This window comes from Diabrotica undecimpunctata, chromosome 7 (assembly GCF_040954645.1).
Source record: "Diabrotica undecimpunctata isolate CICGRU chromosome 7, icDiaUnde3, whole genome shotgun sequence".
Lineage (NCBI taxonomy): Eukaryota > Metazoa > Arthropoda > Insecta > Coleoptera > Chrysomelidae > Diabrotica > Diabrotica undecimpunctata.
Genome location: NC_092809.1, coordinates 10,865,397 through 10,877,903, shown reverse-complemented (window position 1 = coordinate 10,877,903; position 12,507 = coordinate 10,865,397). Strand labels below are relative to the sequence as shown.

General features: G+C 34.4%; 1 protein-coding gene across 1 annotated transcript; it reads right to left on the bottom strand.

The window, feature by feature from the left end:
* Positions 1 to 1,596: 1,596 nt before the first annotated feature.
* On the bottom strand, positions 1,597 to 2,043 carry LOC140446270 (protein slowmo-like). Its single transcript, XM_072538807.1, has one exon. It carries the CDS (start codon positions 2,041 to 2,043, stop codon positions 1,597 to 1,599), a length of 447 nt encoding a protein of 148 aa, XP_072394908.1.
* Positions 2,044 to 12,507: the final 10,464 nt, after the last annotated feature.

Here is a 12,507-nt window from a genome sequence, read left to right as displayed (position 1 = left end):
ACGTTTGAAGAAAAAATAGTATACTTTATTAGGCAAAGAAGCGACTTTTCTTGACTTGCCCTGTATTACGCGCCTCACTTCGTTCGGCGCATAATATCGGGCGCGTCAAGAAAAGTCATGCTTCTCCGCCTCATAAACTAATATACTATTATGTAAAATATAAGGGAAAAAACTTATTGTTTAAAAAAACGCAAGGTAAAAATACGAATACTTTTTCATCTATTCGTCATCTAGTAACCCCCACGTATGTCTTAAAAGTTTTTAGATATCTGCGAAAAATTTTGCCGTGAAATCGATGATTTTTGCGTAACCAGACTGGGCTACTATCCCTTAATTTTATTCACATTCTTCTTGGTAGTATTTCACAATAATTATTTTCGATATTTCGTATTAAACTTTTACCTAGATAGTCAAGCATCTCTTAATATCTTTATATATAAAAATCTGCTGTCACGATGTTTGTCCAAGCTAATATTCAAAAACCACTGAACCGATTTAACAAACGTCATTTCATAACTTTGTTTATAATAAATCATGAACGACTAAATCGATCAACATTAGTTAATCGGCATCTTTTATAATCAATTAATGTAGAAGTTTTGGTTCTCTGTTCATGTTGGAAGAGAAGAACACTCCACTGCACTAATAATGATTTCAACCATATTCAATAATATATAATATTTAACTATGCTTTTAACAAAATATTCAAATGCATACATGATTTCTCCATAAATTGCCAACCATCGCATCGCTTAGAGGTATTACAATACATAAAATATCCATCGATCGATACAATCAGAAATGACTGTTTAGTGTGGTACGTAACAAAGATTATAGGCCATTTCACTACCCCATAATTTAAAAAACAACATTGTAAAACCATTATAGGAAAACAACATCTGTTTAGGCAAATATAGAAAGAAAGGGTATGTAAAACTTTTTATAATTTTGATTTCTACAAAGATGAATATTACATAATACGAAGCGAGTCTAGAAATAATATAATATTTAAAATTATTGAATGTATTTTTGTACATTAAATAAAATCGATTCTTATATATACAATCTGTACGCTCCCGAAGAAGCTGAAGCTGTTTTCACTTAAAGATCCTTTTTGTGTGTTTTGTTTTTTTCCATTCTTCTCTCTCTTTGATTGTCCTTCCTATATTTCTAATTTCTATCCACCTAAGTCTTCTTCGATATAGAAACAAATAATATACCGATTGCGAGAGGGGTCAGGCAAGGATGCGTCTTGTCTCCGACGCTTTTCAACGTGTACTCACAGGTCATATTCAGAAAAGCTTTATGGGAAAGAAAAGAGGGAATAAGAATTGGTGGAGAAATCGTAAACACCATGAGATGACGCGGTAATTATGGCTGAGAGAATAGAAGAACTACAAACTTTACTAGATGCAATAAATAGTGAATGCATTCAAATGGGACTTGACAACAACACAGATAAGACCAAATTTATGATAGTGTCAAGGAGTCTAATAAATAATGAGCTTTAGACGTAATTAGATAACCTAGCGATTTCCTCTTGTAGCAATTCAAAAAAATTGTGCTAACTATCGAAAAGAAACAATACAGAAGAAATTAGCTCAGAGTCATCGTTTGCATGTGGTCCAGGCTCTTCTTTGCTTTCTGTGAGATGTCCCCCATCGACTTCTTTGCACTGGTCGCTATATCGTCCAGCGACCTTTTGGTATGGCTAAAAATTTCATCCGTACTCCTTGTTAAGTCTTTGACTTCATCATTTAATTTGTTGATCACCCATTCCATAGCTTGCCTACCCTTGCCTGCGTTATTTGATATTTTGGTGGTTAATAGATCCTCCATATAGTTTGTTAGAGGTACTCCCTTTACTGTTACGACTGCCTCTTGTTTAAGAAGGGTTTTGGTGGGATCGGAAGGATGTGGTGTATATTTCAATGTTTCGTTGACGGCTATATGTCGGCAAAAGGTGAGATTTATTGTTTTTAGAACCATGTGGCGGAGAGAGGGGTTTACTTCTGACTGTTCAAAGAAGTCGATGGGGGACATCTCACAGAAAGCAAAGAAGAGCCTGGACGACATGCAAACGATGACTCTGAGCTAATTTCTTCTGTATTGTTTCTTTTCGATAGTTAGCACAATTTTTTTGAATTGCTACAAGAGGAAATCGCTAGGTTATCTAATTACGTCTAAAGTCTGATTAATTTGTACGGTATGGTTGTCAAACAATAAAACTGTGACTAAAATAATGAGCATCTAACCCTTGGTGGACAGCAAATAGAGAGAGTGACAAAATATAAATATCTGGGAGCTTACATCAACACAACAGTATTAGATCCAGACCAAGAGATCAGGGTACGAATAGAAATGGCAATGGCAGCGTTCTTAAAATTCAAGCAATTGTTCTGTGACAAAAATCTGAATACTGCGCTGAGACTGAGGTTTGTTAAATGTTACGTCTGGTCCCAACTATTGTACGGGGTAGAAACATGGACGTTAAAAGCGCATATAGTTAAGAAGCTTGAAGCCTTTGAACTTCTCTGGATATACCGGAGAATGTTGAGAATTCCATGGACTGCCAGGGTCACCAATGAGGAAATGCTGAGACGGATGGGTCGAGACAAAATTGTTGAGAACAATAAAAGTATGCAATACTGCATACCTTAGACACATACTGAGGAATGATAAATATAGTCTTTTGCAGCTTATCATGCAGGGTAGAGTCGATGGCAAAAAGGGAATAGGTAGAAAAAGGAAGTCATGGTTGCGAAATATTCGAGACTGGACAAACATGACTGTAGACGAATTATTCCACGTTGCAAAAGACAGAGAAACTTTTAGAAATGTGGTCGCCAACCTCCGTTAATGGGGACGACATAGGAAGAAGAAAATGACTTTATAATGATCTTTATTTCCCAAACAATGTGTTTACAATGGAAGCTATTGAAAATTGATAAATATAAATAAGCTATCGATACTGAGTTTTTGATATATTTTATTTTTTTTTATACTATTTTTACTCTTATTTACACATCGGTGATTGAATCATGCTTTAGTTAAGACAATAATGAAGTCTTTTATACAACCATAGGCAATTGTTGTGTGCGCGTATATTCCAGTGCTATGATTCTTAAATCCGGTCCTGATGCGCTGCTCGGGGTAAACCGGCAACGTGGTCGGCCGTTCTCCCGTAATAAATACATTGTCTATCTTACCTGTACTGCATTCTAACTGTGGCTTCTACTATAGATCAGATATCAAAATCATATACAAACTTTATAGCCAACTTTTTCTTCGAAAAATCTGTGCGGCATGTTAGATAATTATGTGCTGTTTAATTTAATATAAAAGAAAAACTAAATCATATAATAAACTAAACTGAAACTAAATAAAAATATAATTTTCTAGAATCTCTAAGTAGGTGAGATATTTTATGCCCACTACACTGCACTAAACTATTAGCATAAAGTTCACTCACGACTAATATTTCATCACAAAAAAAACACATCAAAATGAGGAATTCATGATGAGAATTGTAGTTATTATTTCAATTATTTTTAAAGAGCGAGCGAACATTTTAATGGGATTGTTATAAAATAAATCAAAATTGTTGTAAGATTGTCTTCTGTTACAAAGAATAGGAAAATGAACGAGGTATTAAATCTCGACTGTAAAATGGCTTAATTGTGAATAAAAATTAAAGACACATAAAAAAAATAACGGGGTTTAACATCTTTCTTGTTATCTCATGTAGTATCTATTACATGAGAGTACATGACCGAATATGGTGTTTCAGCCGTAAAAGTATTCATAGGCTACAAATCTCATCTATCACGTGTCCTGTTGTATCTTTTTACCGATAGTTTATTATACAGATCATTTTATTATTATATGTAAATAATGTAACTGGAGAAACCTTGTTTAAAAATAACAAAATCCTTGTTCTCAAACATTTATAATTTGTCCGTTTAGAATTATCAGCATACAAATCCCGTTATTAATACACATTGTTTCAAAATTAGACAATCAACATGGTTAAACTAACATCAAACCTGCTAATTTCGAGATCTGTTGAAATAAATGCATGCATTGTATTTCTCTTTTCAAAGGATCCCAGTACATACCTACGTAAATAACAATTTAAACATGACTTTCCAATATCTCTCTCTTTAATCCTGACCCCTCGGAAGTAGTGTAGTGGTCATCGTGATGTGTATTGTCTCCTAAGATCTCTGTCTCTTGTCATTCCTTTTAACTCATGCATAGGTCTTTTTTGTCATGTTTTCTGTGTCTACTCTCATCATCATCATCATCAGTATCAACCTATATTCGTCCACTGCTGGACATAAGTCTCCCTCAACTCTTTCCATCTGTTTTTGTCTTCTGCAGCTTGTATCCAGTTATTGGTAACACGCTTCAGGTCGTCAGTTCATCTAGTTAGTGGGAGTCTTCTGCTCCGTATTGCTTCTTGCCTTGGTCTCCACTCTAAAATACGTTTTGTCCATCGGTTGTCTGATAATCTGGAGACGTGTCCTGTCCAATTTCATTTTAACAACGCGATTTTTTCGATAAAGTCTGTTGTTTTTGTTCTACGACGTATTTCTTCGTTTGGGATTTGGTCTCTCAGAGAGACACCCAACATCTGGCGCTCCATAGTCATCTGAGTCACACGAATCTTATTAACTACCTTTTATGTGAGTGTTAATATTTCCGCTCCATAAGTGAATACAGGTAACATACATTGGTCAAAGATTTTTCTTTTAAGGCATACGGGTAGATCCGATTTAAATAGATAGTTTAATTTACCAAACGCTGCCCAGGCTAATCTTATGCGACGTGGGAGCTCACATGTCTGGTTATCTCTGCCCAACCAAATTTCATGTTCTAGGTACTTATACGATGTAGTCTGCACAATATCCCTTCCGTCAACAGCAATATTTCGATTTAGTACCAGATTAGTCAATACTTAGGCCACCTGATGAGAGGACAAAAGTACATATTCCTACAAAATATAATGCAAGGAAAAATCCAAGGACGCAGAAATGCAGGCCGTAGAAGAATGTCCTGGATGAGAAATTTAAGAGAGTGGTTTGGCTGTACCTCTAACGAATTATTCAAAACAGCAGTAAATAAAATTAGAATCGCCCTAATGATATTCAATCTCCGATAGGAGAGGCACTCAAAGAAGAAGTCATTATTTACATCTTGTTCATATTAATCTTTAGTCCGACCTCCAAGGAAGCGTGATATATTTTTTCAACCATTAATATTGCATTATCCATACGATCGACTAAGGACGATGGCATCTGTAAATCTCAAATGACTGAGCTTTTTTTCCATTTATGTTGATACCATGTTCGTTCAGATGTGCCTTCTTACAAGTATGTTCTAAAAGCGTCGTGAATAGCTTTGGAGAGACTGTATCTCCTTGCCGTATTCCTCACTGTATACAAAATTTATTTGTTTCTTGTTCAGATAGTCTTACGTTAGCTGTAGCATTTTGGTAGATATATTTGATTATGTTAGTGTAGCGATTGTGTATTCGGCATTCTGTCAATGCTTTTAACATTTTCTGATGGCTTATGGTATCGAATGCTTTCTCGTAGTCGACAAATATCAGTGCCAATGGTTTGTTGTATTCTACAGACTTCTCTATCAGGTTCTTTATTACTAGTAAGTGGTCGTTAGTGCTGTATCCCGATCTAAATCCAGGTTGTTCTCTAGGCTGATAGAAGACTAATCTAGGGTCCAGTGTTTTTTTGATAATTTTTGTGAAAAGTTTATATATGTGTGAAAGTCCATCATCGCCAGGGGATTTGTTATTTTTCATTTCTAAAAGTGCAGTTTTGATTTCGTGTGGAGTTATTTCTGGCATTAATTCTGATCCCTGGTTCGTCATTTTGAGCAGGGGCTGATCTTGCCTTTCGTGGGTGCTCTCATACATCTCGTGATAAAAGGATTCGACAACCTCAAGGAGCTTGGAAGCGTAAAGGCGAACTGCATAAACACGTTTCTGGAAAACTTATTATAAAGTTTAATAACATGTTAGAATAGTAAGGGCGAACAAGTTTTATTTTATTAACAAAACTTAACAGGGAATAAGTTCTGAAGCTATTTATTTGTGACATGTTTGATAAAGGTATAGTTTTATGGGATTTAGCCACAGTTGGTTGTAATGATAATTACATTTTTTTCACACAACCAACTGTGGCTTAATCCCATAAAACTATATCGTTATTAAAAGAGGATTTTGCAAGATTTGCAAGATTTTTATAAAATGAAAAGAAAAGGGGTTTAATATTTTTTATTCTACAAAAATAATCATAGTTTTGTTAACAAAGTATGTGAGTAAGCTCATAGCAGTAAAATAATTTGCAAAATTCACAAATAATGCTTCAATTAAACTCAATTTGATTTTCACCGTCTACAGTTTCTTTGACTTCAGTTGGATTAATTCCTCCACTAATAGCTTCTTGTACAGCACGCTTATGTGGCATGGGTACCTAATCAAAAAGATCTTGTAAGTCCTTTTCCTTTAATTGAAACAAGACAGTATATGGAGACAAACGTGGCAAATGCCTATTGCATATACACCGATGGCTCCAAAATGAAAGAAGGCTCAGGATGCGGGATATACTCCAGATCACTGAACCTAAGAATAAAGTGGGGTATGGGCAAAAATGCCAGCGTAGTTCAGACAGAACTGACTGGTATCTCCATAGCCGCAAAAGAGATAACCCAAAAAGGTATAGCAGGGAAAACTATAATGATCTGCACAGAAAGCAGACAAGCGCTACTAACCTTGAACAGACCACGTGTCACATCAGGTTTAGTAATGGAGTGTCACGAGTCACTAACTCAAGCTTTGAATGGTAATACCATTATCCTGAGGTGGGTTAAAGGACACAATAGGAATAAAGGCAACCGCATTGCTGACCAATTATCTAGCAAGGCGGCAGGACTGAGACTCTTAGGACCTGGGGATCTTTTTGGTTGGTCAACTACAACAATCGCGGAAATTGTCAAATGTCACTTCCATACGCAAACCGTAAAAAGATGGGAAGAAGGGAAGGGATCTAAACTTGCCAGGGTAACACTAAGTAACCTTGAAGAGTCAACATCAAAGAAGTACTTGGGAATGACCAGGAAAAAACTACGTTTGGCAGTTAGTTTTTTAACTGGTCATTGTCAACTAAGCAAACACCTCCACACACTGGGGCTAGCAGACACACCTCTATGTAGAAAGTGTGAACGAGAAGACGAAACTGTAGAGCATGTCCTACGTGAATGCCCAGAGTTATCGTTAATACGAGAGTACGCGTTCGGCGAGTCCTGGCCCACACCTGCCCACATAAGAGAGATGTTTCCTGGTGACTTGTCCACCTTCCTAGAAATGGCAGGATGGACAATGAGCTAAGGGTGACAGCTCCCTGGGAGGATGCACAATGGGTCAATTGTGGCCTAAGTGCTGTGAAACTTAACTTGCCCTCCCTACTCTACAGATACAGATACAGTCCTTTTCCTTTTCTTCTGTAGGCTTAAGAGCACCCTGGTATTTGAGAGGAAGTTTTATACTATCTAAGTTAAAATTTATTACATCGTTTCTTTCGTCCCTTTTGGAGTATGACTGGATATTTGTAGGAATATCCGTGTTATATGCGATTTGAATTTTAAAGCCCATCTTAAAATCTTTTGAAAATTCGAATATTTCGGCATCGTTGAAGTTAGCTCCCAACATTTGAGATTTAGTTGCTGCTTTTTGAAGAATACTGAAATCCTTAACCATTTTCTCGTGACATTAACAACTTGGAATTGTTTTTTAGTGTGTGTAATGAAATGGATATAGTGTTCTTTAGAAAATACCTCAGAGTCCTTGATCTTTAATTTAATTAAACCAAAATCTCGATTACATCCCTTCATAGAATGCCCTGACATTAAAAAAACGTGCTTAATAAGATCAAAGCGATTTTCATGAATGTGGCGAATGTTAGACAAAACAACGTTTATGTTCTTATTTTGCCCGGCACAGTTATCACTACAAATTATAACTTTTCTCACATGATTATTAACAAAGTTCTCCAAGTAGTGACTAAGAAAACTGGCTATTTCGCACGATCCGCGTTTAGCGTTGGTTACATCTCATATATACATTATGGCTGCTCCTGTTTTAATGTTTAATGTAAATCAATACATACAACTTCAGTATTTTCATCCTGGTTGCTTTCACAGCTTTTCATCATATTCTGAGCAGCTTTCAGCTTTGCTAAATGAAGTTCAGTATCCAATTCAGTGATTCTGGAAGAATTCGGGTTGCTAGTCTTTAACCCATCAACTTTAATCTTAGAGCAGGTATTACAATCATCAACAGAAGAAGGCTGAACACCTATATTGAATTCGTTGATAAAGATATTTCAATAGTAGGACTCTATTATAGACTGTTCTTCAGGATGTGTGTTTCTTAGCCATTCCATATAAGCTCCATAAACTCCTGTAATTGACGAACCCGGTGGCATATATTTTGGAAAAGGACTTTTGGCTCTGCTATAGTGACTGGAAACGGTAACAAGTGAATCAATGTGATCTCTGTCCAACTACTTTCTATATCCAACCATTTTATTTCCTAGACTTAGCTTCCCTCTGTTATCAACCAGCACAGTTCCTGTGGTGGTCTGCTTGTCTAAAACAACGCGAACTCTTTTTTCGCATATACCATGGATGCTAATAAAAGCCTGACGACAAATATATTTTCTTTCTCCATTTATTGAAACACTGTATTTTATGATCCAAAGCTTGCGACTAGCTCTGTCAGTAATTAAAAACTTTTTACAATCATTCCAACTTACCACTTTTGAAAGGTATTGATTTTGATTATCGTAGTTGCCGACTTGCCAAAAGTTATTGAAAATCATATTGACATTGTTTATGCCCAACTTTTCAAAACACATTTTACGACACTTACATGGCAGTCCGAATGTGGGCGCAGATACAGATTTCTTTGTATTTCGTGAAACGTACGCTTCACCACAGTTTCGATTGGTTTTACACACGTTAACAAGCCATTGTTCCGTTTTCTTTTGCTTCCGCCTTGTTGTTTTTTCGGCTTTCATTTTGAAAATAACTCAGAAAAAAACAAAACAACTTTAAGGCTAATGTAAAGTCGGTTTTTTCTTGAAATACGAGTAATTAAAACTACAACAAGCACACTATGGTGGCAAAAACTCAAGAACAACGCATATATCTGAGACTATCTCTCACCAATCACAGAAACACTGGCGCGTTGATACGGTTACAGAGGAGAAGGTGGCGAACCTGTGAAAGCCTTTGGGTTCGCCCTTGCCTTTTAGAGGATTATGTAGTTCAGTTTCTGACTTGAATGGATTGGTGTATTCTTTCTTACATAATTTTAGGAATATCAAGGGCGAAACTTGCTTTTATAATATACACAAGCATTCTGGAAAGGTATCTGAGAAAGATGAGACTGTTTTTAAAACGTCCACTTTGCGAGTTCGCTCTTACTCTCCAAGCTCCTGATATGATTGATATTTTACAATAAATATTAAATTTTTAATAAATTGTGTTCACTTTTGGTTAGTATTTGATATTTCAGGAAGTGCGTGGTTTATAATAATATTTAAATGAATTTATCGGCATCTAGGCCGTCTAAACAAACAAAATTATAATACTCATATATATTTCGACACTAATTTTGTTCCATATGGCATCTTTAATTGTTTATACTAATTATTAATCGCTATTATTAATTCACAGCCTTAATTTTAATTTATTTTAATTTGCGTAATTGCTATTACGTAGACACTGTATATGGATACATATTTTATTGAGTATCAATTTATTATGCAATAAATTTTAAAGTATCAACTGTCTAAAGTTACCGAAATTATTATGATTGCAAGTAATCTGGCCTTCGAAATAATTATTATTTTTTATTCAAGTGATTATTAACTACTTTAAGAGGTGTTGGGAAAAAATTTCTCAATATATCTATGATTAATTGTTTTCAAAAGTAGTTTTTAATATTTACATAACTATAAAAGGATCCACATAAAGAAATATTGGGTGTTCTATTTAAATAGTCCAGTCGTCAGAGATTTGACCTCTGAATATTCATATCACACGAATTCATATACACGAATGTAAATCATACGAACAAGCTGAATTTTGCTGAGAAAATCAATTTTTGGACCCCAAAAAAGATGTAAAAAAGTTTACCACTTTTAACTCCGGGCTTCCCGTTAAAACTCCCTCGTAGGAGTTTATTCTTAAAATCTTGTTTAGTAATTAATATTTATAGTCCATTTATAGACATTGTTTGTAGCAAATTAAATTGTCTACAACTTTATTACTTTTAACCGTAAAATGGAAAATAAAAAAGTTATTAACAAAAATAACTAAAAATTTTGGAAGAAATTTTCTTTTGGGATTTATACCTTTTTTTCTTGTAATTTTACAATAAAATGACATCAGATCTATATCATAGAGGCTTTTTCATAGAATAATTTTTAATACAAATTTTTACTACAGCGCGAAAACCCGTTGAAAGGGCTTCAAAGGGTTTTTGCGCTGTAGTAAAAAGTAAAAATGGCGTGTACTCAAGAATCCGGCCAAATTCGGAGCGAAAATATAACTTTTTTTCATTTATCATCTTTCAGTCATTTTAGAATAAAAGAGCAATATTATAGAGAGCTTTTTATAGAGTAATTTTTAATGCAAATTTGTTAAATTTCCTGAATTTCTTTAGATTTTAGGTGAAATTCAAAAAAATTCAGGAAATTTAACAAATTTGCATTAAAAGTTACTCTATAAAAAGCTCCTTATAATATTGCTCTTTTATTATAAAATGGCTGAAAAATGATGAATGAAAAAAAGTTATAAGGCCCAAAAGAAAATTTATTCAACAATTTTTAGTTATTTTTGTTTATTACATTTTTTTGAATTTTACGAATAATTGAATACAAATAAAGTTTCAGAAAATTTAATTTCCTACAAATTATGTTTTATAAAATTTTCTATAGGGTTGCTAATTTAAGGGATACATCGCGAAAACCCTTTGCCCACAGTTTTCCATGATGGCGGCGGGGAATAAGTGTGGCGACCCCACAAACTTAATTGAACTCAAGCTTATACTAACCACCCCCACACAGCAAAAAATAAACTTGCGTCCTCTCAAAAATGCAACTTTTCAATGGACTAGTACTATTGGCATAGTATAGTAGAGTACACAGAATGATTACTATATTTAAAATGCCATTAATAAAATAAATTTTAATGTGTGTAATTAATATTATAATCAGTTAATTTGCCTTTAATAGAACAAAATCCAACATTCTTACTGAACATAAAATATAGAAAATTAAATCATTTACTTTCGGTCAGATAGCCAAGCGGACTAGGCGGCCGATTCTCATTCGCTTCACTTTCGAATTGTTCAGTGGTTCTGTGAGTTCGAGCCCCAGCTCGGTGTACAGAAAAATAAAAAAAGGCTAACGCAGCAGTTTAAAATTCTAGACGAATCTGCGGCTTAGACTAGAATATGCTGGTGTCTGATCGGCCTATGGTGGAGCAGTACGGCAAGAGATACGGGCTTGCTTCTCAGTGATACTCCTCCATAGATCCCTACCGGAAGGGCGTGGCGCCTAAATACCGGTGTATATATATAAATCATTTACTTTTCTAGTGATTTGAATAATTAAATTTTAAAGCCACTGCTTGAGGGCCACTGATCATCGCTTAATTACTTATCGGTCTTTATACATTGCTTTTAGTTTAGTTTTTTTTTGTTTAATATTTAAAAATTGTCTTTTTTCCAGTGTAGAAAGTATAATTATTTATTATGAAATTATCTATATATCTCGTACCACTAGGACTTTTATAACTTCGCAGAATAAAAACAATAGATTAATATCGCCAACTTGGGTGCTTTAATATGTGTGTCAGACATTGTAGTCGGCAGTTGATAAATTTAATGTAATAAAGGTATGTAACAGATTTATCGCTGTTGGCTTATCTTTTAGTATGCAATAAAATTCAAACATAGAATCTGATTCACTCCATTATCGTGACAATTTACTAATTGATTATACAGCTCTTAGTATTCACAGCGACTAATTGTCAAATATAATCATAGATAACAAAGTCGTACTATTAGAATCATTTTTTTTTCACGCGCCGTAAACACAACAGTTTTTTTTATATCCTAAATGCTAATCTTTAATGTTTTGTATGGGGCAGATTCTTTTGAACTTTTCTAAATTAAATCGTTTGAAACTCTTGAATATTTTTTAATCCATTTTTAGGTTGTGGTAAGGGCCTCAAATAATTAAAAACAATGTTTTTAAATTAAATAAGCCCAAACTAAAGTATCAGAAACTGATAGAACAAGGATAGGTGAATTCAAAAATAATTGTGTGTTTTTTGAACATTCAACCATCATTTTTCGTTTTTTTTTCAGTTTTAAATTGTTTATACGTTAAAAACGATCAACTTTAGAAAAAA